The sequence below is a fragment of the Nilaparvata lugens genome, chromosome 4 (assembly GCF_014356525.2).
Source record: "Nilaparvata lugens isolate BPH chromosome 4, ASM1435652v1, whole genome shotgun sequence".
NCBI lineage: Eukaryota > Metazoa > Arthropoda > Insecta > Hemiptera > Delphacidae > Nilaparvata > Nilaparvata lugens.
This window is the reverse complement of record NC_052507.1, coordinates 23707688-23734083: the sequence shown is the minus strand read 5'-3', so window position 1 is coordinate 23734083 and position 26396 is coordinate 23707688. Positions and strand designations below refer to the sequence as shown.

Sequence of the window (26396 nt, the reverse complement as noted above, 5' to 3'; positions counted from 1 at the left end):
CCTTGGGAAAACTCGCTGAACGACATTAAAAGGATCATTCATCCTTGGCTGAAACAGCTGTGGATAGTAAAAAAGTGAGTAAAAGTGAGTAAAAGTGAGTATTAAAAAAGTAATCAAAATATCGCATCCCTGAAATTCATAAGATGACGTATAGCCAGCTGTGAAATATAAACACGATCATTTTAGAGATGTGTTCTGTTTACTGTTAGAGAATTCCGTTGTACAGTCATACTAAATCACAAAGAAACTGGCACTTCACATCTATCAAATTATACTAGTAGTTCTGTGAACAGTAGACCTCACGCAGTATTCTCATCCACAAGTACCTGATTGAAACTACAGACCTTATGGACATACAGCAATACACTGGCTTCTCCACACATCTGTATAATCACTTGTCAGCTGATTTATGATGAATAATAATTCTATAGTCTAATTTTTATTCTAATATTGGCGTATAAGGAGGCTCCTTTATCCTTTTATATTATCCTTGAAATGCAAAATTTCCAAAAACCTTGTAAATACGTCGACGCGCAATTAAAAAAGGAACATACCTGTCAAATTTCATGAAAATCTATTACCGCGTTTCGCCGTAAATTCGGAACATATAAATGCCAAACCGGCGACTTGAATCTTAGACCTCACTTCACTCGGTCAATAACTCCACACCTGACCACTTGAAAGTACTCACATGCACACAATTTAAAAAAAAATATTGAAAGCAGTGTTAATTGATGAATGTTTGTACAATGTACATGACTATCTTAGAATAGATTGGGATCGTTTTATGTGATTCATGTCATTTTATTATATTGTACTGATACTGACTGATCTTAGTGTTTTTGTGTTTGTTTTGACTTACTTGGTGTTAAAAAATTTAAGAAGTCCATGTATTCATGTGAATATTTTATGACTAATAAAATTCTATTCTATTCTTTTTAAATAAATAAAAATAACAAGCGAAGCTCGGTGCCCCGATATTAGAAGTTATTAGACATACAGATAGATAGATAGATGACAAACTAAAAACTTGACGTACTGAAAATATGACGGATTGTTAGCTAGACAAACTAATAACTTGACGTACTGAGGTCTTGAAGAACTAAAAATAGACCTCCTTGGTTAATTAAGAATCTATAAGCAATATTTCAAGTTGATAATAGTTCAGTGGTTCAGACGTGATGCGAAGCGTCATTCGTGTATTTTCTATCCCGTACTTGTATAGGCCAATTTTTTCTTTACAATACTATAGATTGAAGATTATTTGACATTACTTGACATGTATCAGATTATTTAGACCCAATCCACACAGAAGTGGCTTATGGCACGGATGTGGCGCTGGCGTGGTACTGACATTTTCACTCCTTTAAGAGAATATTGTCTAATGCAAACAGAAGTGGCGAGGCAATTTCTGCATGTGTTAATGTTTGCATTAGACCATTTTTTAGAGGAGTGGCGTGGAAGTAACAAAAGTAAGCGCCACGTCCGTGCCATGCGCCATTTCTGTGTGAACTGGGCTTTGGAAATAAGATCGAGAACTAACATTGAAAAAATAAAAATTTTGATTTACATGATATTATTTTGTCAATTCGGCAAAAGATCCTTTTTTGGCAACATCCTAGCGATTTTGTATGGTTTTAAGTACATTATCCATACAGAAGTAAACAATTATCTTGAGTAATCATTCGTACTGCTAATGAATACTTTTCAGTATGCTTGCAATATGTATTATGGTTTATTAATATTGGAAAGTAAATAAATAGAATTAAAATATATTATTACTTATACAAATGAGATTTATCAACATTTATAAGGATAAAAGATACATCACAGTATGTATCCTTTACATCTATGGAATAACATAACGTTTACTAAGAAGTATGGAGGCTTTAATCTCTGGAAAATGTTTTAAAGGAGGAGACCTAAAAATGTTTCAAGTATGGAGGCTTTAATCTCTGAAAAATGTTTTAAAGTAGTTAAGAATATTATCGAATTGGAATAGAGTTTACGTATGTATGTAGGGTTGAGGGGTAACCAGAAAATAGATTTTAATGTGGTTTAAGAAAAGCCATTGAAAATCGTTAAGTACTCATTATGAATAAACAGGCGTAAATAAATTCAATAATATTTTAAGTGAGACAAGTGGAGTTGCAACACACATGTGATTAATAATGTTGTTTGCTTGGCTAAAAGGTGAGTCCAAGGTATCTAGATACCTTGGGTGAATCTATTGAAGTTTATTATGTTTCTAATGACGAAAACTCTATTCAATAATTTCTATTAAGATGAAGATGATTATAGCTATTATAGCTACATGTTTTCTTCTGAAATGATCTTTTCCATTTCTAATAGTGATCTTTCTCAAAGAAACTGACATTATGTATACTTTATTGACAAACGTATATCTTGTTATTCATCAAATTATTGGATCTCAATTTTTGAGAGTGCTAATCTTTCTGGAATGATAGTGAATAGATTAAATACAAAATTAATAAGAAGACCATTCTTTCTGGAGTTGAGAGTAATAATCGAATAACTTACGCCAACTCTATTTCTTTTTCATCAAAATGCGTGAATCTGTAGCAGTTTAGTCTGGATTTTGTCATCTTCAGCATTTCATGATTTATTGCCGCGTCAACAGCAATTTTCAAATGGAGGATACTGAGTAAGTAATGATCAAATTTAAGAATGGAGTCCTAAAAAAGATATTATGTTTGAACAAGTCACTAAAATGAACAAACTGTGGAAATTTTTATGAAGGTGCGTTAATTATGTTTAAAATTTGTTAATAATGTTTTCAATAACATTAAAGTTGTTACCCCCGTTATCGAAAAAACGAATGTTTCATTTGACTCATAGATAAAATAATATTATCATTGCATCCATTATGGATTTTTCTATAGGCCTATTTAATAATAATAATAATATTATAATATCAAATTGCCAAACTAGAATTAAAAAAATTAATTAGATTGGGAATAATTACTAGCTCTTAAACAAGTAAGATAGAGAACTAATTATGATATATTTATAATTAAAGTCAGTAAGATTATGGATCATTGGAAAGCACATGAGTGTTTGAAGAAAATTTAACACTTGAAAACTGATAAGGAAATAACAGAAAGCCTTATAAAGATTCAAATCAATACAGCTTACTTACAGCAATATGATCCTTCAATTTATTATACTCCTGTACAAGCATTTTTCTATAGCGTTCTCGCTCTGAATTCAAAAATTCACACTGCTTCTCATATTCCATAACTGTTTTCAAATCGTTCTCATCAAAATCTTCCGGGTCTTTGGTTTTCTATAATAAAATATCACAATAATTGGTAATTCAATGAATTATTACGATAAAATTCCAGAAGAATAAATTAACTTACTCATAAAACATGTGAATTTATAAGGTTGCAAAATTTATTTGTTTCAAAAAAGTATTAAAATGTTAATCATTTAATTGAAATGCTACATTGAATTTAATGTAGTCAATTCTGAATTTGTATTTCCAGTTTAATAATTTCTTTTTCCAATAATAATATACTTTTATTGGTAATTTTGCCGGAGATTGAATTTTTTTATTAAATAGAATTATTATAGAATTAGCCTACTAGTAGCCTAATTTATTTATGTAGCCTAACCATTCTATTTTCTTTGATGACCAGTAAGTTAATCTATTAAATAAAACTATCACGTAGTCCAGTAGGTACAAATAAATGAATAATTTATAAATTGAAAACAACAGATAATGTTCATTCGTGCAGTTTTCAAAATATATCAGAGGTATGGGTACCATTTGTATGGTTTCAAGTAAAACAGATAGAGCATCAGGTACATAAGCTTACGTTTTATTCTATTGACTTGAATTCATTGGAGATGATGAGGAAGGTAGTTATTTTCCAAAATATAAGTAGTTGACTTGGGGAAACAAGGGTTAAGATCCTTTGGTAGGGTTCAATGTCTCTAATTACCATACATTTGGGGAGATCGACTTCCTTCTTGAGTTCATCTTCCCAGCGAATTTCCAGAACACCATCCATCATTTCCATCAACGCAAGCTCCCTGAAATTGTCGGCCAACAGGAGGAGGCGCTGTCTCTCCTCCTCGGCATGTCGTTCAGCTCTCAGTTGCAATTCACTCGGTGACACATACGGTTCAACTGGCACCTAAGCATAAAAATATTTATTCATTTATTACAATAAGTACAATCACTTGCGGAAAGAATCAGCAAGCGCAAGCCCAAAACTGTTCCTATTCAAATGTTTAACAACCACAATCCAAAAATATTAGTTATGAGAGTCACATTTTGAAATGAACAATTATTGACACCAAAATACAAGAAAAAAATTTCAATTTAGAAGTAGTTGATATGATTATTGAATAAGAGACATCAAAAATAAATAATTGAAAATCGCCAAAAATCTGAATAAACTTGAAACTTTGGAGCCGAAAAACTACACGCACCATTCGAACTACTTACTAAATAATATAGTACAAATATACATAATATAATACAAAAAATGGCATTAATTCAATTCCTAAATTGACAATGATTAATTTTTTCAAATAGCATTATATTAATAATTAATTCGAAAAAATTACTGGAAGCAACATATTGATAATTTTGCCGAAGACTAATTAATCTGTTTTCTTTGATGATATTACCATTACCAGTGCTTCTATTAAGTAAAACTATCAGTTGTTAGCCCTGTAGAACTAATGAATGATTTATCAATTGGAAACAACAAACAACGATAATAATACATTCATGCTGCTTCCACGATACACCAGAGCTAGGCACCATAATACAGAGTGACTCATATGTATGAGAACCCTTCAATAAGTTGGAGACTCTTGTAGATATAATACTGTAACTTTCAGGATAACTTATTGGTCAAATATTCTACCTTTTGACTTACAACTGAATTTCAACCCCACATAAGGGGGTTGAAACTCCATTATTTCAAATAAATGTAAGCACCCATTGTGTGGTACATCATTTTAAAACAATAAATATGAAATTAATAAAAATGTTTTATGATACTTGTATCCAAAATGGCGGCTGATTGAAGTTTCAGTTTTTAAAGAAATGAGGGGTTGTAACTAAAATATTTTAAATGCTAACACCCATTGTGTGATACATAAATTTCAAGGCCTTTCTAAAACATAAAAGATGACATCAATATAAATGTTCTATGATACTTTTATCCAAAATGGTGGCTGATTGAACTTTATCAATTACCGGTATTTCTTTAAAAACAAAAACTTCAATCAGCCGCCATTTTTGATAAAAGTATCATAGAACATTTATATCGATGCCATCTTTCTTGTTTTATAAAGGCCTTTGAAATGATGCACAACACAATGGGTGTTTACATTAAAAATATCCGAGTTACAACCCCTAAGTCACCCCCCTTATGAGGGATTGAAATTCAGCTGATTGAAATTCAAAAGGTAGAGTATTTGACCAAGAACTAATTGTAAGTTACAGTGCTATATCCACAACATTGTCCAATTTATTGAAGGGTTCCCATACATATGAGTGAAGGGACTCACTCTGTATATTATAATACCCAATTATGCAATGACATACAGGCTACCATACCATTGCAATGCCAACACCATAATATATATACAATGTATGATAGATTACTGTAAAACCTCCATGCAAAACACTTGCATGGAAAAGTTGTTCAAGCTCAAATTGAATTATTAAAATAAGGAACTGTATCAAATATGATGCAACAGAGGAAATATACCTCACTATCGTCGACTGTGATTATTTTGGATGGTTTTTCCACTGGAAAGAATTTGGGATCAGTTGGTAGATCTTCTGAGGTTGGATCTGTGACACACAAACATAGTATATTGATTAGTTTTTGGAATTCGAAGAATAAGCATCGAAGTTTTTGTTTATCTTTCCACGATTTAATTAATTAAGAATGCTCTGCTAGATGAATCAAGAATAACATTTTGGGTATCTCCCTCACTGAGTTCAAATTTGTGATAAACCTGATTTAATCACATCATACAAAGAAGATCTCCACCTAGGGAGTACAATACCTTGTAGTTGGTGGTGGAGCTTGCGTGTCCCAATGACCCAAAGAGCTATGCCGGCGGTAGTTTAACTACTGGTAGGGCCTCCCAAGCCGGACAGGTCGATGAACAGGGGCCAGACGAAAAAGTACTCCAAAGCAGCTACGTCAGGCCTAGCAAGTCCGTAGTGAAGATACAAATCGCTTTCAGAACAAATAACAAGCCTCGGAACCGGACTGGATTAACGGATAAAAATATTGGAAATGCCAAACAAAAGAATGGATTACGGAATACTTTGAACGACTTGAGAGTAGGTACACTGAATATTCTAACATTGACAGGTAAACTGGAGGAGCTAACGGACATGATGAAAGAGAGAGGACTTTCAGTTTTGGGATTGAGCGAGACAAAGTGGAGAGGACAAGGTGAGAAAACTTTGAGAGGTGGCGGAAAAATATTCTGGAGTGATAATGAAAGAGGCAGAAGGAATGGAGTCGCAGTAATGGTCGAGAAGAGTATGCTGGTATATTTAGAGGATGTGCAATATGTATCGGATAGAGCAATAATTATCTCTTTCAAGTTCAAAACAAAAAGGCTGAAAATACTACAAGTTTATGCTCCACAAGTAGGATGTACCGACGACGAAAAAGAGAGATTGAAGAAGAGTTGGAAAGTAATTTGCACAACGTCGGAGTAGTGATGGGAGATTTCAAAGCGCATGTGGGTAGTAGCAGGGCAGGTTATGAAGAGGTTATAGGATGTTTCAGTTATGGTACACGGAATGAGGAAGGAGAAAACCTTCTTGATTTATACCAAAGGAACGGCATGAGAGTTGCAAACACTTGGTACAAGAAAAGAGAAAGCCATATGATAACTACTAGGTATAGCTGGGATGGAAGAAATAAGAGTGTAGTTGACTATTTCCTAGTGGACCGGGAATGGGGGAGAAATTTAACAAATGTTAAAGTGATACCAAGTGTGAGCATGGATGGCGACCACAGATTGCTTGTGGCACAGTGGAAATGCAACGAAATGGAAAGACCAAAACAGCAGAAAAGACAATGTAGAATAAGGGAATGGAAGTTGAAGGACAGGGATAGAGCTGAAGAATACAGACGGTTGATAACAATAGAAATGCCCAGGAGTGAGAATGGAGAAGTGGAGAAGTGGAGGAGGAGTGGATGCAATTCAAACGAGCTTTGGTAAATACAGCGGAGAAAGTATGTGGCAGGACATCCGGGAAAATTAAAGATAATGAAACGGTATGGTGGAATGCACGTACGATTGAGGCTGTCAAAAATAAGAACACAGCCTGGAGAAAATGGTGGAGAACCAAGACAGAGGAGGACAGAGATGCATATAATAATGAAAAGAGAAAGTGTAAAAAAGTTATTGAAGAAGAAAAAGAAAATGCATGGGAAGGATTTGTAAATAAATTGAGAGATGATGAAGAAGAAGAAGAATGAAGAAGATAAGAAGAAGAAGAATGAGATGCCACAAAGAATGGAAGGAGAAGACGGGAGAATTGTAGTAAAGCCTGAGGAAATAAAACTGTTATGGGAAGAATATTTCAGGAAAGTTCTAAATGGACAAGATGAAGACAACAACGAGGGAGAAATAGAGGAAGAAGGAAACAACCAGTGGGAGACAAACCAGGGTAATATCAGCTGGAAGGAAATGGAAGATGCAATTCAGAGAATGAGCAGTGGAAAGGCACCCGGACCTGATGAATTATCAGTCGACATGATTAGGGCAGCTGGACCGATTGGAATACAATGGTTTTACCGAGTTCTGAAATGCATCTGGAAAAACAAAGTAATCCCAGAGGACTGAAAGAAAGGAGAAATAAATCCCTTGTTTAAAAAAGGAAGTAAGAAGAATTGTAAAAATTATAGGGGAATCACCTTGATGAGCCACTGTGCGAAAATCTTCGAAAGAATATTACTAAACAGAATCAGCCCAAAAATCGAGCTTGAACAAAGTGAGGAACAATATGGTTTTCGACCAGGCCGCAGTACAGTAGATCTTATATTCTCCATAAGACAACTGATGGAAAAGAGCTGGGAATATAATAAGAAGATTGTGATGCTATTTATAGACATAGAGAAAGCGTATGATTCAGTGGATAGGCAAGGTTTGTGGCAGGAAATGGAAAATTTTGGGATTGAGAAAGAACATATTGGCATAATAAAGGAGATGTATAGGGGATATAAGTGCAGAGTAAGAACACAAAGTGGTTGTACAGACGAGTTTGAAGTAAGGAATGGGCTAAAACAGGGAAGTATTCTATCACCAGCCTTGTTCAATGTAGTTATGGAAGGAATGAATAGACAAGTGAGAGAGGAAGTAGGAGAAAGGGATAAGAAAATGATATTTGCGGATGATATGATGATTTGAGGAGAAACAGTTGAGGATGTACAGATGCAGTTGGATGCTTGGAGCAGGGTTATGGAGAAATATGGTCTGAAAATAAGCAGGGAAAAGAGTGAAGTAATGGTTTTTGGAAGGGATGACAATTTTGCCGGAGATATCAGATTGAATCGAGAACCCCTGAAAAATGTTGGAAGTTTCAGGTACTTGGGCAGTGAAATTGCAGATGATGGGAGAATAAACCACGAGATAACTAGACGATTACAAAAGGGGGGGGGGGGAATTTCTACCAAACAGTGAAACATTTGATTTGGTATGGAAAAGTACCAGAAAAGGCAAAGATTATGATGTACATGATGTATTACGTACCCATCATATTATACGGAGCCGAGACATGGACGATGACGGAAAGAGAGTGGAGTCGAATACAGGCAGGAGAAATGAGGTTCCTCAGGGCAATAAAGGGGAAGACACGAAGAGACAGAGTTAGAAATGAGGATATAAGAAGAGAATTGAACATGGGGAGTACAAGGGAAAAGGTTGAAAGTATGAGACTACGCTGGTTTGGGCACATGAAGAGAATGAGAGAGGATCGGCTGCCAAGGAGAATGGAGGAGATGAGGATTGAAGGGAGGAGACCAAGAGGACGACCGCGACGACGATGGACAGACTCAGTGGCCAACGAAGTGGAGAAGAGAGGACACCGATGGCGGCAGGTGGAAGACGAGCGATGGTGGGAGGACCGAACAAGATGGAGAGGCATTGTAAACACCCAGACCCGGCACTAGCTGGAACGGGACCCGGATATGTATGTATGTATACAAAGAAGATAGGAGACAATCTGTAGGGATCAGAATTTTGAAACTTGGCTAAATACAGAATGAGAATATTGATTAAACATCATTATAACTTATTGTGCCATTGACGATTAATATGAACCTAAGAGATAAAATTATTTCATCCTTGTTTAAAAGGAGCAAAACATAATCATAACACTGTAGTTTTACTGTGTACTAATAATGCAATAGTGTTTAACAATATGTGTTACAAATTACAATATCTACTTATTTTGAGCTACATATGAATTATAGATAAATTATATTGTGACTAAATACTTATAGTTGTGTAAAATTTTATAATGATTATGACATAAATTATTAATTTTACAAGTATACTGACTCTTGCAAGCATGCTCCATTTCGAAATGTATTTCTCTCAATCGGTTGTTACATCGAGTTATTTCATCAACTTCTCTTTCTTTCACAGCGAATGCTTCATCAAACTTTTTATTGAAGAAATCTTGCAATTCAGTTAGCACCAACTGAATACATAATGAGTCGAATTATTCAATAACATAAATTCTATGCCATATCAAATCACATTCATAATACTATGAGAACAATAAAATGAAAATAAATATAAGCACTTCTAAAATTATTGATATAATACCAAAAAAATGGGAACAAATTTTTCTTCAAATGTATCAAACTCTCATTTATGAAGATGGAAAATGTACGAGTATATCTGTAATTTTATAGTAAAATTGAACTATTGTATCAGACTTAACATGGATGAAATACTCAAATGAAATTAAAATTCACTTTATGAACTTTGATAAATAAAAATCAAAACTGATTTTATTATTCAGATTATGATATGGACAAATGGTTACCTATAAATATGGACTTTCATCAATTCCAATTGAAAATATGCAGAACATTCAACACATCAACAATATTTAAGAATGAATATTCATTTAATACCCTAAGCAACAGTCAGCATGTATTGTGATTCTCAATTTTAGTTGTGTCAGATTCCAACTGTTTGTATAGGATGTGGAGAGTCATAAAGAAAATTTTCATGTAAAATTAATTCTGTACATTCAACCCAGAAATGAAGGTTTATACTGATATGAAAAAAAAATAATTTCTTAGACTGTTAAGACAACTCTCCTTGTACTATTGTAATTGTATAATAATCTGAGTATTCTAAAAGCTACTGAGAATGGTTTAATGCATTAGTCTATTGTGAGAGGAGAATTCCAATATTGATGTTCAATCATATCAACGAAAATCAGGAATTATATAATTCCACATTATCTATATCCATTAGTGGATTCACAACCTACTCACGAATCTCAACCTTCTCACCTCAAACATGATGAAGTTTACACAAGTGTCAATATGACTGGTGAATGTCATCTGAGATACAAGTTGTTCGGGGATATCAACAAACTTCCAACTACTGGCTCCCGACAACTCAAAGCGACGCCCAATCTCAGCCACTTCAATCGCATCCCTAGCACTCTGTTCTGAAATTGGATTCTTATCACTATCTTGTCCATTCACCATTGAAATTATTTTCAGTCTGTCCTCTTCTGATATTGTTCTGAAAAATAATAAATGTATAAGAATCATAAATTAATCCAAATAATTTTTCAAACTATGATTAAATTAACAGTAGTAGCAAATGTTTAAAATTCAAAAACATTATGAGTATTAATCATTGTGAACAGTCTGAAAATAGAATTGGAAAATCATTTGAAAATAGAATTGGAAAATCATTTGAAAATAGATCTGTAATACATTTCGGAAAATAGAATAATTGGAGAATCTCAATACCTGCATTTATGTTTTGTTGTGCTTGACTGCTCAAGCCAAGGAAAGAACCTCTCTCCAAATTTGTACTTTACTTGAATTCTTTGCAAAGTCTGTACTTTTTTCAACTCGGCTTCAATGTCAGCATTCTTTGGAAGCTGACCATAATTTTCTACAGAGAAAATATCTTCTATAGCCTGTAAAACAATGAAAATGGTTTTAGAAATGAGGTTGTCATTCTAAAAGTGTACTGCAAAATTGCTAAATTCTACTTCATGATTACATAAAAAATCTTGATTCTACCAATACTTCACAAGTTAACCATCAATTACAATAAAAAACTTTTTCTTCATTTCCATATCACTTTATCCACTTTGAATCTGTATGTTATATGCTGAATTCGACTTTACATTAACATAATATAGAGTTGTCATTTGTACTATGCTCAAAATAATTAATAGCAAAAGATCATTAAGAGTATAAATTACATAAATTAAGGAGATATTGAACGCAGAAGTAAGATATGCATTAGGTTAGAAAACTTCAATTTCGCGTTTACAAAGAACAATCAATATGTAGTGTGTGGTTGGTGTTTACATCCTGAGTGAACTGTACTCAGGGATGATTCCAAATTATTTTTCTCCTTATTATTCTATGAGTCGAATACACATTTAAGCTACTAAACAGTATATTAGTATATTGCAACAGTATATTGTAACAGTAAACAGTATATTGCTTATTTTCATTTGAAAAAAACAGTATTCAATCCTGTTTATTAATTATTCACCATTTTCATCTTTTGTTGAATAAGACTGCTAAACTCAAGATTACAATATTAATTAATTTTATTTTTTCAATGAATTTATAAGCAGCATGGTTGTGGAATACTAGAAAATTATCCCAATGATATACTAAAAATATGAACACAAATACATATTATTTACAGAGAAAATCAATTTCATCGTAATTTCCACATGCAGATTGATTGAAATTCGTTGTTTTCTTGAATAGACATAATGAGCACACCTTGATGCGTCGAGTCTTGACATGCATTGCATCCCAACAGTTGCGAACAATTTTGCTGGTCATGCCGTTGTATTCATTGATCTGATCGAGATAGGATTGCCTCAGCTGATCCTGTTCGGCCAGAGCATTCGATTTCCTCCTCTCATGCATTTCCCAGTCCAGTTGGAACTCCTCAATGTCCAGACGTTCTTCATCACTCGCATTCATATTGTCATCCAACATAGACCGAATCTGAATGAAAACAGAGTTTATATTGAGAAGTTAGGATATAAATAAAAATCAAATGTATTTAGAAATATAGGGTACTAGTGATTCTTTAGGGGAAAAAACTATCGTAGCCTTGTAGAAATGAATAAAAATTCAACTGATTTGGAATTTGGAAACGTTAAAGTTTGACAGTTTTCATTCGAGTAAGGAGCACAATTGAAATTGAAAAAGATTTAAGATTGAATTGAAAAAAAGTTTTCTATATCTTGATATTGGAATAGCCAGTCTTTAATTATTGTTGAGAATTCTTTCCAAGTTCTAGTTCTTCTACCAGCATGTGGTATAGCGTTGAAGAGTTTTGGGCCTAGGTATACAAAAGATTTAGAAAAGAAGCTAAAATTTATTCTTGGTAGTCTTGATACCAGGTCAAGTCTTCTTCTTTCAGAAAAGCTGGGCCTGAAAAATCCATCGTTTCCACTTCGCATAAAGAAAATTCTTAAGACTTTGAAAACAAAAAGATGGCGAATTGGGAGAATACGTAATCTCTTGTATAAAGGAAACGAATTCTCTCTTCGATTTTTGAATAGTATTAGTCTGATGAAATGTTTTTGCAATTTGTGTAGTGGACTAAAGTGCACTTTTGCAGCTCCACCCCAACATACAATGCCGTATTCTAATTTTGAATTTATTAAGGCATAATATACTGTGCGTAGTGTGTTTGTATCACACAGCTCTCTCAAGTGATAGAATTTACAAAGATAGGTATTGATACTTTTCTTGAGATTAGATATATGTGTTTTCCAATTTAAGGCTGAATCAATAAAAATACCAAGGTATTTAATCTCTTCGACCTGCTCTATAGGAGGACATTGGCATAATAAGTCATATGTACAGTTATTTAGATGGAAAATAATAGGTTGATTGTGAATTTTTGGTGCGCGCAAAGAGAAATTAATAAATTTGGTTTTTTCGACATTGATTGCTAATCTATTTCTAAGATACCATTGTTGAAGAAATTTACAGTCATGGTTTACTCTATTGTACAGTTCATCCCATGATTTCCCTGAACTAACTAATACCGTGTCATCTGCATAACAAAATATTTTTCCATTTAAATTGGCATCACATAGGTCGTTTACAAAATTATAAAGAGAATAGAAGAAAGAACTGATCCCTGTGGAAGTCCTGAAGTTACTGTTGAAAAAGAACTACAGGTATTATTAATTTTTGTACATTGAACTCTATCATTTAAAAAAGATTTAAACCATTGTAGGGCCACGCCCCTTACCCCTGTAGATTCTAACTTATTTAATAGAAGACCATGCTCAACCGTATCAAAAGCTTTTTTTACATCTAAAAAAATTTCATTCAACTGTAATAATACAAAAATAATATATTACCGAACATATCAAAAACAAAAAGCAAATAACGCAAACGCAAATAAAGAACAATATTGAATACACAGGAGTAAGAGCAAATGAAAGTTTGATTAATGATGCAAATGAATTTTGAAATATTTCAGAAAGTAATTCAGTAACTAAAAAGATTCTCTCAATTAGGCCTACCTCATTTTTCAGTTCAGCAAGATGTCTGTTAATGAAGGTTATATCAAATTCACATGTTTCCATCTCCCTTACAGAGCACTCATGCATGTAAAGGTTCAGCCATGTCTTCTCAAAATTACCACCTACGAAATCAAAACAATTATTAGTGATGCTCCTAGTCAATTACGAGTCCTAAATTGATTGAGAATGGTTTGCATAAGGAACAGAAATCTTGTAGACGGATTTAAAAAATAATTCGGATATAGTGTCAGGTACCCTAGATTATGCAAAAGCAAAACAAAATTGTGATATTGACTGATCTTTTCAAGAATTTATCATTAATAAAAAATATCATACATCATAAATAAACAAACTGCAATAGCATATATAATATTTTCACCACCAATGCACTTTATTAGTGGAGTGAACAAATTATCAAAGAAAATAATCAAAGAATTTAGAACAAGCCAACACTACAGGTCACTTATCTAACCAGGTTAATCTACTTATTGCTGTTATAGGAGTGCAAAAATATTTTTGACAATACTTCTTTATTGGTCAAATTTAAGAGAATTTGAGAAGGTGCATATTTAAATTTGTGAAAGTGACATGTTTGTTTACCAGGAGGATACACGTAAGATGGCTTGGCCATTTCTGTGACAATATCCTTGGAGGGAGAGTCAACACTCTTTTTCATTGGTTTGCTTTCACTGCTCATCTCTTCGTTCCTTCAAATGAATATCAATAAATTAATTATAAATAAATTATTATCAATTTAGAGAATAACCACCTACCGTTGAATTTGGTAATCGAATTCAATCACATGGATGGGTTTCCAAGCCAATTGTGACAGGAAAATCACTAACATCCTAAATTGTTATTTTATTATATTGATAATTGAATTCAATATACGTACATGAGAATAAAAATACTATCACTGAGCTAATTAAGTTCTATTGTTCAGTTATAGTATTACTATAATAATATAGTTATAGTATTACTAATAAATAACTCGATAGTGTAAATAATGTAGCTAAAAAAATATATAATAATTATTAAACTCACAAGAGTTTTTCATTCGAGTGGATGGATTTGAATAGAGAGATATAATCAAAATTGTTGGTTTTTTAAATATATTTTTCAATTCAATTCTATTTTCATTTTTGGGTTTGATTTGGAATTAAATTCTTAAGACTAATACGCAATACCTTTTATACAGAAGTAATTTTCCGTTCCTTTAACAGATTAATTGTAGTATTTTTCATTATAAAATGTCATAGTTTGAAAGAATATTCACTTACAATTGATAGCAAACAAGAGAACTGTCCTTGGAGATCACTAGAATATGCCTTCTGTCACCATCTGATATTGCATAGTTGATGCCATCTTCAAATCTGTATAGCGCACAAATAGTTTCAACCACTTTGCCTGAGAGCTGATCAATTACCAGGATCAGTCCATCCCATCCAAAGGACAGCACATCATTCTGGAAGCTTGAAAAATGGAAGCCTCGCATACGATGGCCATTATCAACTTTTGAAACAGTTGTCGCTCTTTCCTTCAATGGGAAACAATATTAATTATTATTATTGTTAGATACACAAATATCCTAACTAAACTCACAAATATCTTACCTTCCACTTGATTCTATACAAAATTTAATTATTCAATGTTTTCTCACAATTACGATAACAGAAAGCCCAGTGTTTACTGACTGTTCTTCAAACCAAATTGAATTTGATTTGAATGAATAAATTGAATTGAATTGAAAATTTCTACCGCTTTGATTTCGTTCAGCAATATATTTTTTGCTCATTAATCAAGTGTGTGAGTTTAAAGCAGCTTTAGATGCAAATCAATCAATTTAAAATAGTGTATTCTAATGTTATGCTTTTTTCAATTTCAAAATATGGAATCTGTTTGAAAATGGTTTGCAGCTGGATACAAAATGTTTACTAATTATTGATAAGAACAATAGGCGAATTTCTTATTGGTGCAATTTCTTTCTTGTCTTAAAATAGTTTGCAGCTGGATACAAAATGTTTACTAATTATTGATAAGAACAATAGGCGAATTTCTTATTGGTGCAATTTCTTATACATTTTCATTTTTAGTGTTGAATGAATGATTTTCTTGACTAACCTCTTCATACTGGAAGTGAACAACATGTATCATTATTGAGCCTTGTATAGCCATGTAGCATTTATTGTCAAAGCCAGGAATAAAGTCAACCACTTGGCAATCGTGCATGATGATATTAGCAACAGTTTCCAATTTTGTGTTGAAAATCACAAATTTACTATCACAAGTTGTATCAGATTCTTTTAGAACAATTAAAAAATATTCCGCCTCTCTAGCATCTTTAGAGAATTTTGCTTTCTGAATACTTGTTCCAATGTCGACAAAATTAGCAACTTCAACAGAATTACCATCAGACATCTGAAAAAAACAGCATAGTTCTTACAAATAGGTAATATTAATTGATTTAATAGAGGGAACTAATTCATAAATTCAAGAATTGAAATGTGGAAAATCTACCGATATTACAAAAACCTGCTTCATTTGAAAATGTTTCTTTCAAGATTAAAATTTTTCAATGTGGGCGGATTCTAAGTAGTTTAAAATTCTGTGAACTCAATAGTCCTAGTAGTTCTTTTTCGTGAAGCTATATGTGACAATGGTAGTCTCTCATACTGTGCCGTTTTTACATTCTCACCCGGCCAAAACAGTCATAATAGACAATAGTTGACAATAATTTATTGGCTTAACAAAAATCAGCTCGCAATTAATAACATAAGCGACCTATACCATGGGATGTCTTCTAATGCTATTTTTTATTTATTATACTTACAGAATTGACAATGGAATACGAATAAATCCATATGGGAAAAGATAAGACGAATAAAAGGTAAGGAGAACTGCAAGTCAAACGGAGATCGATAAGTACCGGCTGTACCGGAATTATCAAAATGTCGAAGGAAAAGAACCATCCAAGTTAGTATTTAAACTGACAGGTTCATATTATCATGATGATTAAGTTATCATGAAGAGCATAGTCTGTTAAAACTCACCTTCTCTGAATCCAACGTCAATGTAAATAGCTTTCCAGTGTTGAAGCAAGCAGTAGCAAGCATTCGGCTGTCATCAGAGAGAAAGCAGGGAACATCACAGATGCGCTCATTGCAAAGGTACACAAAACTGATCACGATTGGACGATGTGTTTCATCCTCCAGCATGAGAAGTGCCATCACTCCAGAAGACAGTACAACACAAAATATACACTTGGATTCACTAGAAGCGGTCTCAGTCAGACAGCTGAGATAAATGCACTCTGATTCAAACTTTAGGTTCCCAACCTATAAAAATAATTGATCATAAAGTAACTGTTGTTTAAAATTAAATTGAAGTCAACATTTGTATATTGCCTCTCAAGGATTTGCTATATGAAGATATATTTTCTATCTGATATAAATTTGAGTTAAGGTCCATTTAATAATACAATATTTTTTAATGATAAAGTTTAATATTATACGGATGCTTGCCAGAAGTGAGTTATGATGAATGAGAGGGAAAAACTCACAACAGTACCGAATTATTCTATTGCACGAACAATTTTAAATGAATATATAAGGTAACTCACCCAATCTTTTTCCAATCGTTACTATAATATTATGTTACCTTTATAATAACTACATTAATAACCTTTTTTTATTTACTATTATTATTACTTTTATCAATAAATTCGAATGGATGAATCTAATCCTGACAATTTCAGTACAGTTACATTACATGTTGTCTAATTTTGAATGCATTTGTATTATATATTTAATAATAGTTGTTGGTGGTTTAATTCATGCTTCTAATTACAGTAATCAATTATAGTAAGTAGCACCCAATATTCCTTTGAACTAATATTTGAAATACAAATCAGATTAATGGACACGATGATGTTTGACAAGTTAATTGGAATAAATATACTGAATGAATGTATGAAGACACGTAGAGGAAATAAGCTTCATAACTGCATGGAGCTAAAATTTACAGATATGACCTATATAATAAAGTATAGTCATAATAATGATGAGAGTTACTCCCCATTGATACTCAAAAGCGATAATTATAATGAAATAAATTTGGGAGGATAGACTGCATCTTATTGAAAAATAATCCTATAATACTGCAGGATTAGTTGATAACTTACAAGTTCTCCAGTATCCACAAACCACACCGTCAGGTAGTTTTCTGATATGGTGGCCAAGGTATTTTTGCAGGGATAGAGGAACGTTGCCCTCTCAAATTTGAACATGAATGTTTTTATAAACTTACAAGACGTTTTTCCATCAATTCTCACCAACTCTCCCTGAAAATAAGCAACAACATGCTACAGGCTACAGGCTACACTCACAACCAGTCAACCAATTCAATCGAAAAGTTACAAAATTCAATATGGTTTTCTATTTATCTTTTTATTCACAATTTGGCAATGGAAGCAATAGGTAAAAACCCAAATATGCTCCCTTAAAATAACATTAAGACAAATACAATAAATTCATGTTCAAAACAAAATTTACTAAACTAACGTTAAGGTGCGTACAGATATACGCGCCGCGAACATGAGAAATTCACATTTAATCAGCTGATTATATCTGTATTTTTACAGAAACGGTAAGATACAGATATAAAAAGCTTGGCATCAGCTGATTAAAAGTGAATTATTCATGTTCGCGGCGCGTAAATCTGTACGCACCTTTAGAAAAGGTATTTGAAATAATTCTTGAAAAAAGTTTAAATGATTTTGAAAAGTTGAGATAGGTGAAAGAGGAGGTAAGAATGGACATGAAATGGTGATGGAGAGATGATAACAAGCACGAAAGAGAAGATGAGAATGATGATGATGATGATAAATGCAAATGGAGAACTATGACAATAAAGAAAAAAATTAGGGGGCTATGGAACAAAGTATCAGTGGAGTAAAAGGGCAGTAAATTAAATTGTATGTAGTTGAAAAAACGAAAATCGAAAGAGTAATGCTATCAATGGTTATTAAAAATATGCAAAAATTGTATCTGTGCATTTATATTTTTAGTTATTTCATTTCAACTTTGTATCAAAAGCAATATAACTATGTGTACTTGAAACTTGATGGGCCATTTGAAAACACGTCCACCCCACCACCAAGTCCATTCAACAATCTTGGCATGTGGTTGAGGGGGGAAAAGTATGCACCAACTGTTTTGAAGGAATACAAAGATACTTAAGGTGATTCATGGTAGTAAACACTTAGCTTTGACAAAACTAGCCATATTATGATGTCAATATTTATTATTTGTGAATATTTGTTTTATAATCATTATTAAGTCTACTGCATTTTGGATTAAGTGGTATCATAGACTAAATAAACAAATCTGTGATAATAATATACAATTATATTTCTATTAAATTAATATAAAGCCTTACCTCATTTCCATATCCAATAATACAATCTCTTGATCGATTTATTAATAAAATTTTTGTATCAATGGAGACATTGAGTTTCCAGCTAACCTGCCATTCAGTGGGAGATAAACGTTTGTAATGCTGAAATAGTAAACAATTTATCATTTCAATTATTATTAATGTAATTGGAAAACATTAATTTTGAACAGAAATACTGTATGGCTATAAAATTAATAAGTAGCATGAGAGAAACATTCCTAAAAAGAATACTTTTAAAAATGTAGAACAGTACCGGTAATATAATTTGATACAATAAAATCATATTAAAATAGTATCCATATTAAATTAAAATATGAACCTGTTGGTGGTGCTTATTTGAATGTAACTCTTATAATTATTATTTTACAATAATTGAAACATAACCTTATAAACATATGAAATAATATTCACCTGAACAGCCTTGTTTTTCAGCTCCTTCAATAAGCCACCTTTGAACCACAGCAATTGAAAGCATCCTGGTTGATCAGAAGTACTTGTATGTTTGCAAATAGCTAGCTTTTTCCACGATGTTTCATCTTTGGCAACCTATTACAACAAAATTAGAAAATTGTAATTAAACTTCAATTTTGCATTCAATCATATTAAGAGAGATAGAGAGAGAGAGAGACTAAACCAGGCTGCTAGTCGATTCACCTTTCGAACAAAACCAAGCACAAGCTTCTACAAATCTCAAATTTTCATCGAAATGGTATTAATTTTCAGCACCATTATGCAAAATCCAATTATGTTGCATGGAAAATGTATTTAAAGGTCATTTAATGGAGATTGCAAATTGAAATTCGACTGATGACATGGCTGACATCTACTATCTGTATCATGAAGAATTTGATGATTTAATGTTCCTATTATCAAAGTGGTTTGGATTAAATATTTTCAAATTTCAAGATTTGATTTATCTAATGAACTTACTCAAGTAATATATTTCTGATTTACTCTTTCCAGGAATATTTAGAAAATTTACTATAGTGCAGATTGGACTTACAACATGGATATTTCCTGTGGTATCGACACCAAACAGATGTCCATCTGGAGACCAGCAGCAGCTGGTGATTTCTCGGTGATATTCGTTGAACTTGATGTCGGTTGGAATCAATTTATGCGAATTGGTGGAGCTGACAGTTTCCCATAGTCGCAGACCACCATGTCCATCCACTTTATTTCGAGCAAATTGGAAGAATACCGAAGGCGAATGAGGGCTGAACCTAAAAAATAAAAAATGGGTTCAAGTTAAATTGAACAATAGTTATTTCCACATACTAAAGTGAAATTTTTTCTCGTTTAGGGAAAATGTGACGGCTGAGTAAAATGAAGGGCGGCAATCCCCAAGACTTTGGGCCAGAAATACATGGTCTACAAAAATGTTCTTCCACAGGGACCAATATGAGTCCAACTTATAAGTAAGAAGATGAGTTGCTTGACCTAATCATCATAAATTCATTTGTGTAAATAAGAGTACATTTTATATGAAGATAAGTAATTAAAAATAACCAATTTATTTGCTGAAAATATAAACAACTTTGCTCTCAGGGTAGACTTGGATACAAGATTGATAAGAGTTATTGTGCGAAAAAACTGTGTTATTTTTCAATATCGCGGTGTTGTCTATCCCATGTTATCGAGATACGGGTCTAAAATTCCTTTCGTTGTAGAACGATAGGTTAATTTATTTTTCAGAATATATCCTATTTCAGATTTCATGAGCTTCATTAAAAGATATGAAAATTCAATAAATGAGGATGTTTACGATTTTAAACAAATTCCCAAACAAAAAGGTGGAATATACAGTACACAAAAAATAAGTCAAATTTATTTTGGAAAGTGAAGCACTTGTGGAAAAGAGGAATTGCACCTTATCATTAAAAATAGAGATTATTATCAACAAAAGTTATTTAATTGCCTTGGAAGTATATAAAGCTTTATGCTTGGAATATTCTACATCTAGCCTCTCATAGATGTTTCAAGCATTCAATGGAAAAACTACAAATATTTCATTAACGCAATTGTCTCAATAATTATGATAAATATGAGGCATTGGTAGAATAATAGGCTAGGTACATTTGAAAATACAAAATAACAAACATATTTCTATTGATAATAAAAATTATAAATAAAAATAGGAATAAAATGAAGAACAGTTCTTGGTAAGATATCAAAACTATTTTCTTCGATCAAATCAATATTCTGAAAAAAACATTATTTCATAAGAATCCTTGACTCATGAACATGCCCAGGATGCACTAATTCTATCAATTCGATAATTGCTTTGAAAATAATTGATCTAATGATTACTTGATAGTCTGCAAGTTGAATTTGAGCCCAGAGCCTGCACTAGCCAGCTTCTCACCAGTCCGCCAATTCCACATTGCAATTTCATAGGAGGGGAGGCCAGTCAGGCTGATCAAATACTCAGACGGACTGAATGCCAGAGCAACATAGAAGTCATCTTGTTTCTCTTCACCTGCAATTATTGCAAGATAATAGTACACATGAGAAGAAGAATAACATGGAAGTCATCTTGGTTACCTCTACCTGAAATTATTACAGCGAAATAATGATACACATGAGAGAAAGAATGTTGATCAGTATTCCCTAATCATTGATTAAACAAATAAGAATAAAACGGGGTTCGAGTTGATTGAAACTCCATCATTCATTTTAGAATGTGATCTCGTCCATATGAATTAGGAGTTATTTCCACTTGCAAATCACTTTGAGCACTTGGCTGATATCGTAAGTATGTTATGGTGAAGTGACAGAGAAAGATAAAGTGCAAAGGAGGTGTGTTGTTAATTTCAACTGCAACAAAACACTTTATAGGCTCAGGGGTCCAGTGAAAGAACAGTTTCTGAGCTCATGGGCCCAGAAAAAATACTTATAGATTTAAGGGTACTGCACTTAGAACGTGGATAAATCTTAGAATTGAGAGATCTTAGATCTTAAAGTAAAACTTTACCTCACCTAATTTAGCAAAGGACCAGGAAAATTCTCAAAGTATAATATTTTTTCTGAATTCTTCAGAGGATTTCATAGAATACTTCTGATTTGAATTAAAATAATACTCATTATTTGAATAATCAAATTTAATTTTAAAAATTACTCACCCAGGGTGGTGATGACTTCAAATTGAGGATAGCTACAAACTTTGATTCTACATTTGAGTGATTTGTCAGACAAAGCAAATATATAAGCATAGCCATAGCCGGCAACGAATCGAATACCATTGCCCTTCTCATCACAATCAGCTTGATAAATTGATTCAGTGTTTGTAGTCAAATTGTAGAAGAGGATGAAATTTGCACACACAATAGCCAAAACGTCATCGTTGACAAATGCAATTCGATCTACATTTCCAGGCTTCACCCACCTGAAATTCAATAGAGATTATAAACAATAGATATATATATATAACACGGTAGCTATCAAGTAGGCCAATATTTCAACAAGCATACAACAAACAATTTAACTGAATTATTTATTCATCAATTACCAATGTGCAAAGTTTAAGAACTATAAAAATTTATTAACTTTACGAGTAACTATTATAATTTGATAAAATATTTTATTAGTTTTATATGGAAGAAACTTGTACAATTTATATAGATAATGAAATGTTATTTATTTGGCTGAGTTAGGACATTTTTAGTCCTCTTTGCCACTCAACCTCGATAATCAAGGAATCAGGAATTTTTGAGAAATGAAGAGCTAAGGTTAAATAAAAACAATATTGTCAGTTTCACATGACTTGTCAGTTCACATGAGCTACAAGTTCATAATATCGTATAAAACGACAATATCGTTTTTATTGCACCTTAATATGGAGAAATTCCATAATATCTCTGTTCACAGTGTGAATGAAGAACCAACTTATTAGAGTAGAGGTTGCTCTTTTAGTATTAATGATGTAGCTGTATAATTGCACAGGTTAGATAAGCACCGTGCACTTGGTTCTCTTGTTGTAAGGGTGTCTACTCTTGAGGCCCGCTTACATAATTTTTTTTTTATTGTAATTGCCGCAGTTCAATTACTGGAGAATCGTCAAAATATCCTCCCTTCTGCGGGGGCGTTCAACTAATAAAAAACTGTTAGCATATTCTTACTCTACGAAGTTTTCTTTAATAAGCACACAGCTTTCTGTTAGTTGAGCAAGCCTCAATTTTCCTAAAGTTAATTTTCTGAAAAATAAAATACCGATAGCTATGTGGTATAGTACAACCTTGTGCCGTAACCTACCTAATTTTACAAAATAGAAAACATTATATTGACTATACACAAGCCAAAGAAAAAAATGATGCTATTCTGTGTTTTTTTAAAGCGGTAATAAAGGTGGATCGCGAGCCAGAGCTGATCTCTGAATTGCCAGTACCACAGAATTAATAATAGCATTATAGGAGTTTTCTCTGCCAGTACCTACATGCATGCTAATAACAAACCGGTCAGTTGTCAGCTCATTACGATTCTTCTATAGATCTTTGTCTGCATCCAGAAAGTGATGCTTTTCAGAGAGTTTTGAGCGTTTTATTATCAAAGCTACAGAAATTTTATACTGGTAAAATAGATGCTGTCTTGAAAATAAATTTATAAGTAAAGTTAGTTGTAACTAACAAGTTGGGTACCGGTACGTAGCCTACCTATTTTACTAGGTAACATAGTTTTGATCATGTAGAAAATTTTTAAAACAATTGAAATATACTAAAAATGTTGGCAATAAAACAATAATTAAAAAGTAACTGCAATACTTACTTAATGTAATGTTTATTTAATGTTTCATCGGATTCCAAATAATTGCTATTGCGCTCTTCCATAGTCAGTTTTAGGTTGAATTCAAAGCATTTATTGAAAACGTAATATTGACTAAACAAAACAAGATCCTGGCAGGTTTCCTAGCAAGTATAATTCCTTAGCAACGTAAAACTTTGAAGAAGAGGAAGTGATGTGAAGAAAGTTTAAAAGAAATGAATAAATTGACTATTATTCCAGAAAATTTTGTGGTGTAAAATTTAAAAGCAGACGAAGCGCAAGCACAAAAAAATATTGTAGAAGCGCTCTCTCTATCAGCTGACATCCAGTATGTCATGTATTCGCAGTGCCATTTGAATCACGTTTCGCTTCTCCGAGTTTGGCGGCAAGCTCAATTTGACGCACAGTCTAAAATAACTGATTTTATCAGTTACGGTACGGTACTCACGTTTGACAGCTATAATAATTAATGTTTTCTCTTGATATTTCTGTAATCCTTATAGGTACATAATTAACAACAGATTGATTTTTTTTAATTATTCTGTTTGGTGTGATTTATAAAAGATTACAATATCTATACGTGTCTATACTGTGGCCCAGTTGCATGAAAGCCGGTTAAATTTTAATCGTGATTAATTTCACGAGAGCCAATGAGAGAAATTTGTTTTCGAAATTTACGAAAACAATCAGAGAAGGATTTCTCAAAAAGTGAGATTTCTGATTGGTTCTCGTGGTATCAATCTTTTGTGCAACTGGCACTTCTACATGCGATACTTCTTATCACATCTACCTTGTGAGTAAACTTTGGCCCACACCTCGTCTTTCCAAAAATCCCACTGTCGCTGTGGACCTGCAAGCCTCAGTAGGCTTGTGTAAAAGTTCGCAAAGTGAGACACCGGATGGTATCGGAACTGGGTCCGGACCTTGGCGAGTTGAAACAGTGATTTGTGGGACCGACCGCTACTTGGCTCCCTCCATGCGTTAGTTCCTGGACGAGTTGACACGCTCCCGCCTATTTTGTACTCTATTCGTCGCTCCTGCCACAGGCATGAATACTAGCCACTAGCCGGAAAAGTTTTCATGTTTAGGATGGAAAGAGGCTATGTTTTCACACCGCCCCGAAATGGAAGGAATCGTCGGCTAGGCTAGGTACTTCAGAGAATAAAAAGGATGACTTCCAGATGGGGGCCTCGTATTATTAACGCGCCGGAGTTTGATAAATTACCAGTAGTTCACACCGGAATTACTAAAACAGGGTTTCCAGGTCCAGGAAGTAGCCATAGGTTGACGCCGAGGTCGATCACAGTACTCCGATCGGCCGACAAATACGTGTTTCTGCCAAACGCAAAACTGCATCATCCTGATCCAGTTGTGTGATGCTTGTCCCTGCACGGGCTACTAACACCGCTCCTCTGTTTGCTACGATGATGAACATTAGTTGAGTGTCCATCATGGATGTCCTGCTCGACTACCTCCTTTGGATTAAGCGGTAATAAAGGTGGATCGCGAGCCAGATCTGATCTCTGAATTGCCAGTACCACATGCATGCTAATAACAAACCGGTCAGTGGTCAGCTCATTACAATTCTTCTATAGCTCTTTGTCTGCATCCAGAAAGTGATGCTTTTCAGAGAGTTTTGAGCGTTTTATTATCAAAGCTACAGAAGTTTCATACTGGTAAAATAATTTATAAGTAAAGTTAGTTGTAAGTAACAAGTTGGGTACCGGTACGGTACGTAGCCTACCTAATATATTTTACTAGGTTACATAGTTTTAATCATGTAGAAATTTTTTAAAACAATCGGAATATACTAAAAAATGTTGGCAATAAAACAATAATTAAAAAGTAACTGCAATACTTACTTAATGTAATGTTTATTAACTTCATCGGATTCCAAATAATCGCTATTGCGCTCTTCCATAGCCAGTTTTAATATTGACTAAACAAAACAAGATCCTGGTAGGTTTCCTAGCAAGTACAATTCCTTAGCAACGTAAAACTTTGAAGAAGAGGAAGGGATGTGAAGAAAGTTTAAAAGAAATGAATAAATAATTAACTATTATTCCAGAAAATTTCGTGGTGTGAAATTTAAAAGCAGACGAAGCGCAAGCACAAAAAATTGTAGAAGCGCTGTAGCGCTCTCTCTATCAGCTGACATCCAGTATGTCATGTATTCGCAGTGCCATTTGAATCACGTTTCGCTTCTCCGAGTTTGGCGGCAAGCTCAATTTGACGCACAGTCTAAAAAATTGATTTTATCTTATGTTACGGTACGGTACTCACGTTTGACAGCTATTAATGAGTAACTAACAGCTATTAGGTAATGTTTGCTCTTGATATTTCTGTAATCCTTATAGGTACATAATCAACAACAGATTGATTTTTT

The 26396-nt window shown here is 33.2% G+C and overlaps 1 protein-coding gene across 3 annotated transcripts in view; it reads right to left on the bottom strand.

The window, feature by feature from the left end:
- The window catches only part of LOC111047206 (cilia- and flagella-associated protein 43), a 48813-nt gene extending 22797 nt beyond the window's left edge, over positions 1 to 26016 (bottom strand). Inside the window, exons 1-20 of one of the 3 annotated variants that reach the window (XM_039427152.1) lie at positions 25873 to 26016; positions 22375 to 22637; positions 21563 to 21731; positions 20256 to 20475; positions 19664 to 19798; positions 19235 to 19354; positions 17979 to 18137; positions 16849 to 17133; positions 15920 to 16216; positions 15079 to 15335; positions 14399 to 14505; positions 13799 to 13920; positions 12027 to 12257; positions 11025 to 11197; positions 10554 to 10791; positions 9583 to 9724; positions 5757 to 5842; positions 3969 to 4163; positions 3161 to 3307; positions 2542 to 2696 (exon numbers count right to left, since the gene is read on the bottom strand). In XM_039427152.1, coding sequence (XP_039283086.1) covers positions 2542 to 2696; positions 3161 to 3307; positions 3969 to 4163; positions 5757 to 5842; positions 9583 to 9724; positions 10554 to 10791; positions 11025 to 11197; positions 12027 to 12257; positions 13799 to 13920; positions 14399 to 14505; positions 15079 to 15335; positions 15920 to 16216; positions 16849 to 17133; positions 17979 to 18137; positions 19235 to 19354; positions 19664 to 19798; positions 20256 to 20475; positions 21563 to 21731; positions 22375 to 22637; positions 25873 to 25931 — 3560 coding nt within the window. In that variant the 5' untranslated portion in view covers positions 25932 to 26016. Of the gene's footprint in view, positions 1 to 2541; positions 2697 to 3160; positions 3308 to 3968; positions 4164 to 5756; positions 5843 to 9582; positions 9725 to 10553; positions 10792 to 11024; positions 11198 to 12026; positions 12258 to 13798; positions 13921 to 14398; positions 14506 to 15078; positions 15336 to 15919; positions 16217 to 16848; positions 17134 to 17978; positions 18138 to 19234; positions 19355 to 19663; positions 19799 to 20255; positions 20476 to 21562; positions 21732 to 22374; positions 22638 to 24013; positions 24265 to 25872 lie in introns of those variants that run through there. The other 2 variants (XM_039427151.1, XM_039427153.1) reach the window with 2 other exon arrangements.
- Positions 26017 to 26396: the final 380 nt, after the last annotated feature.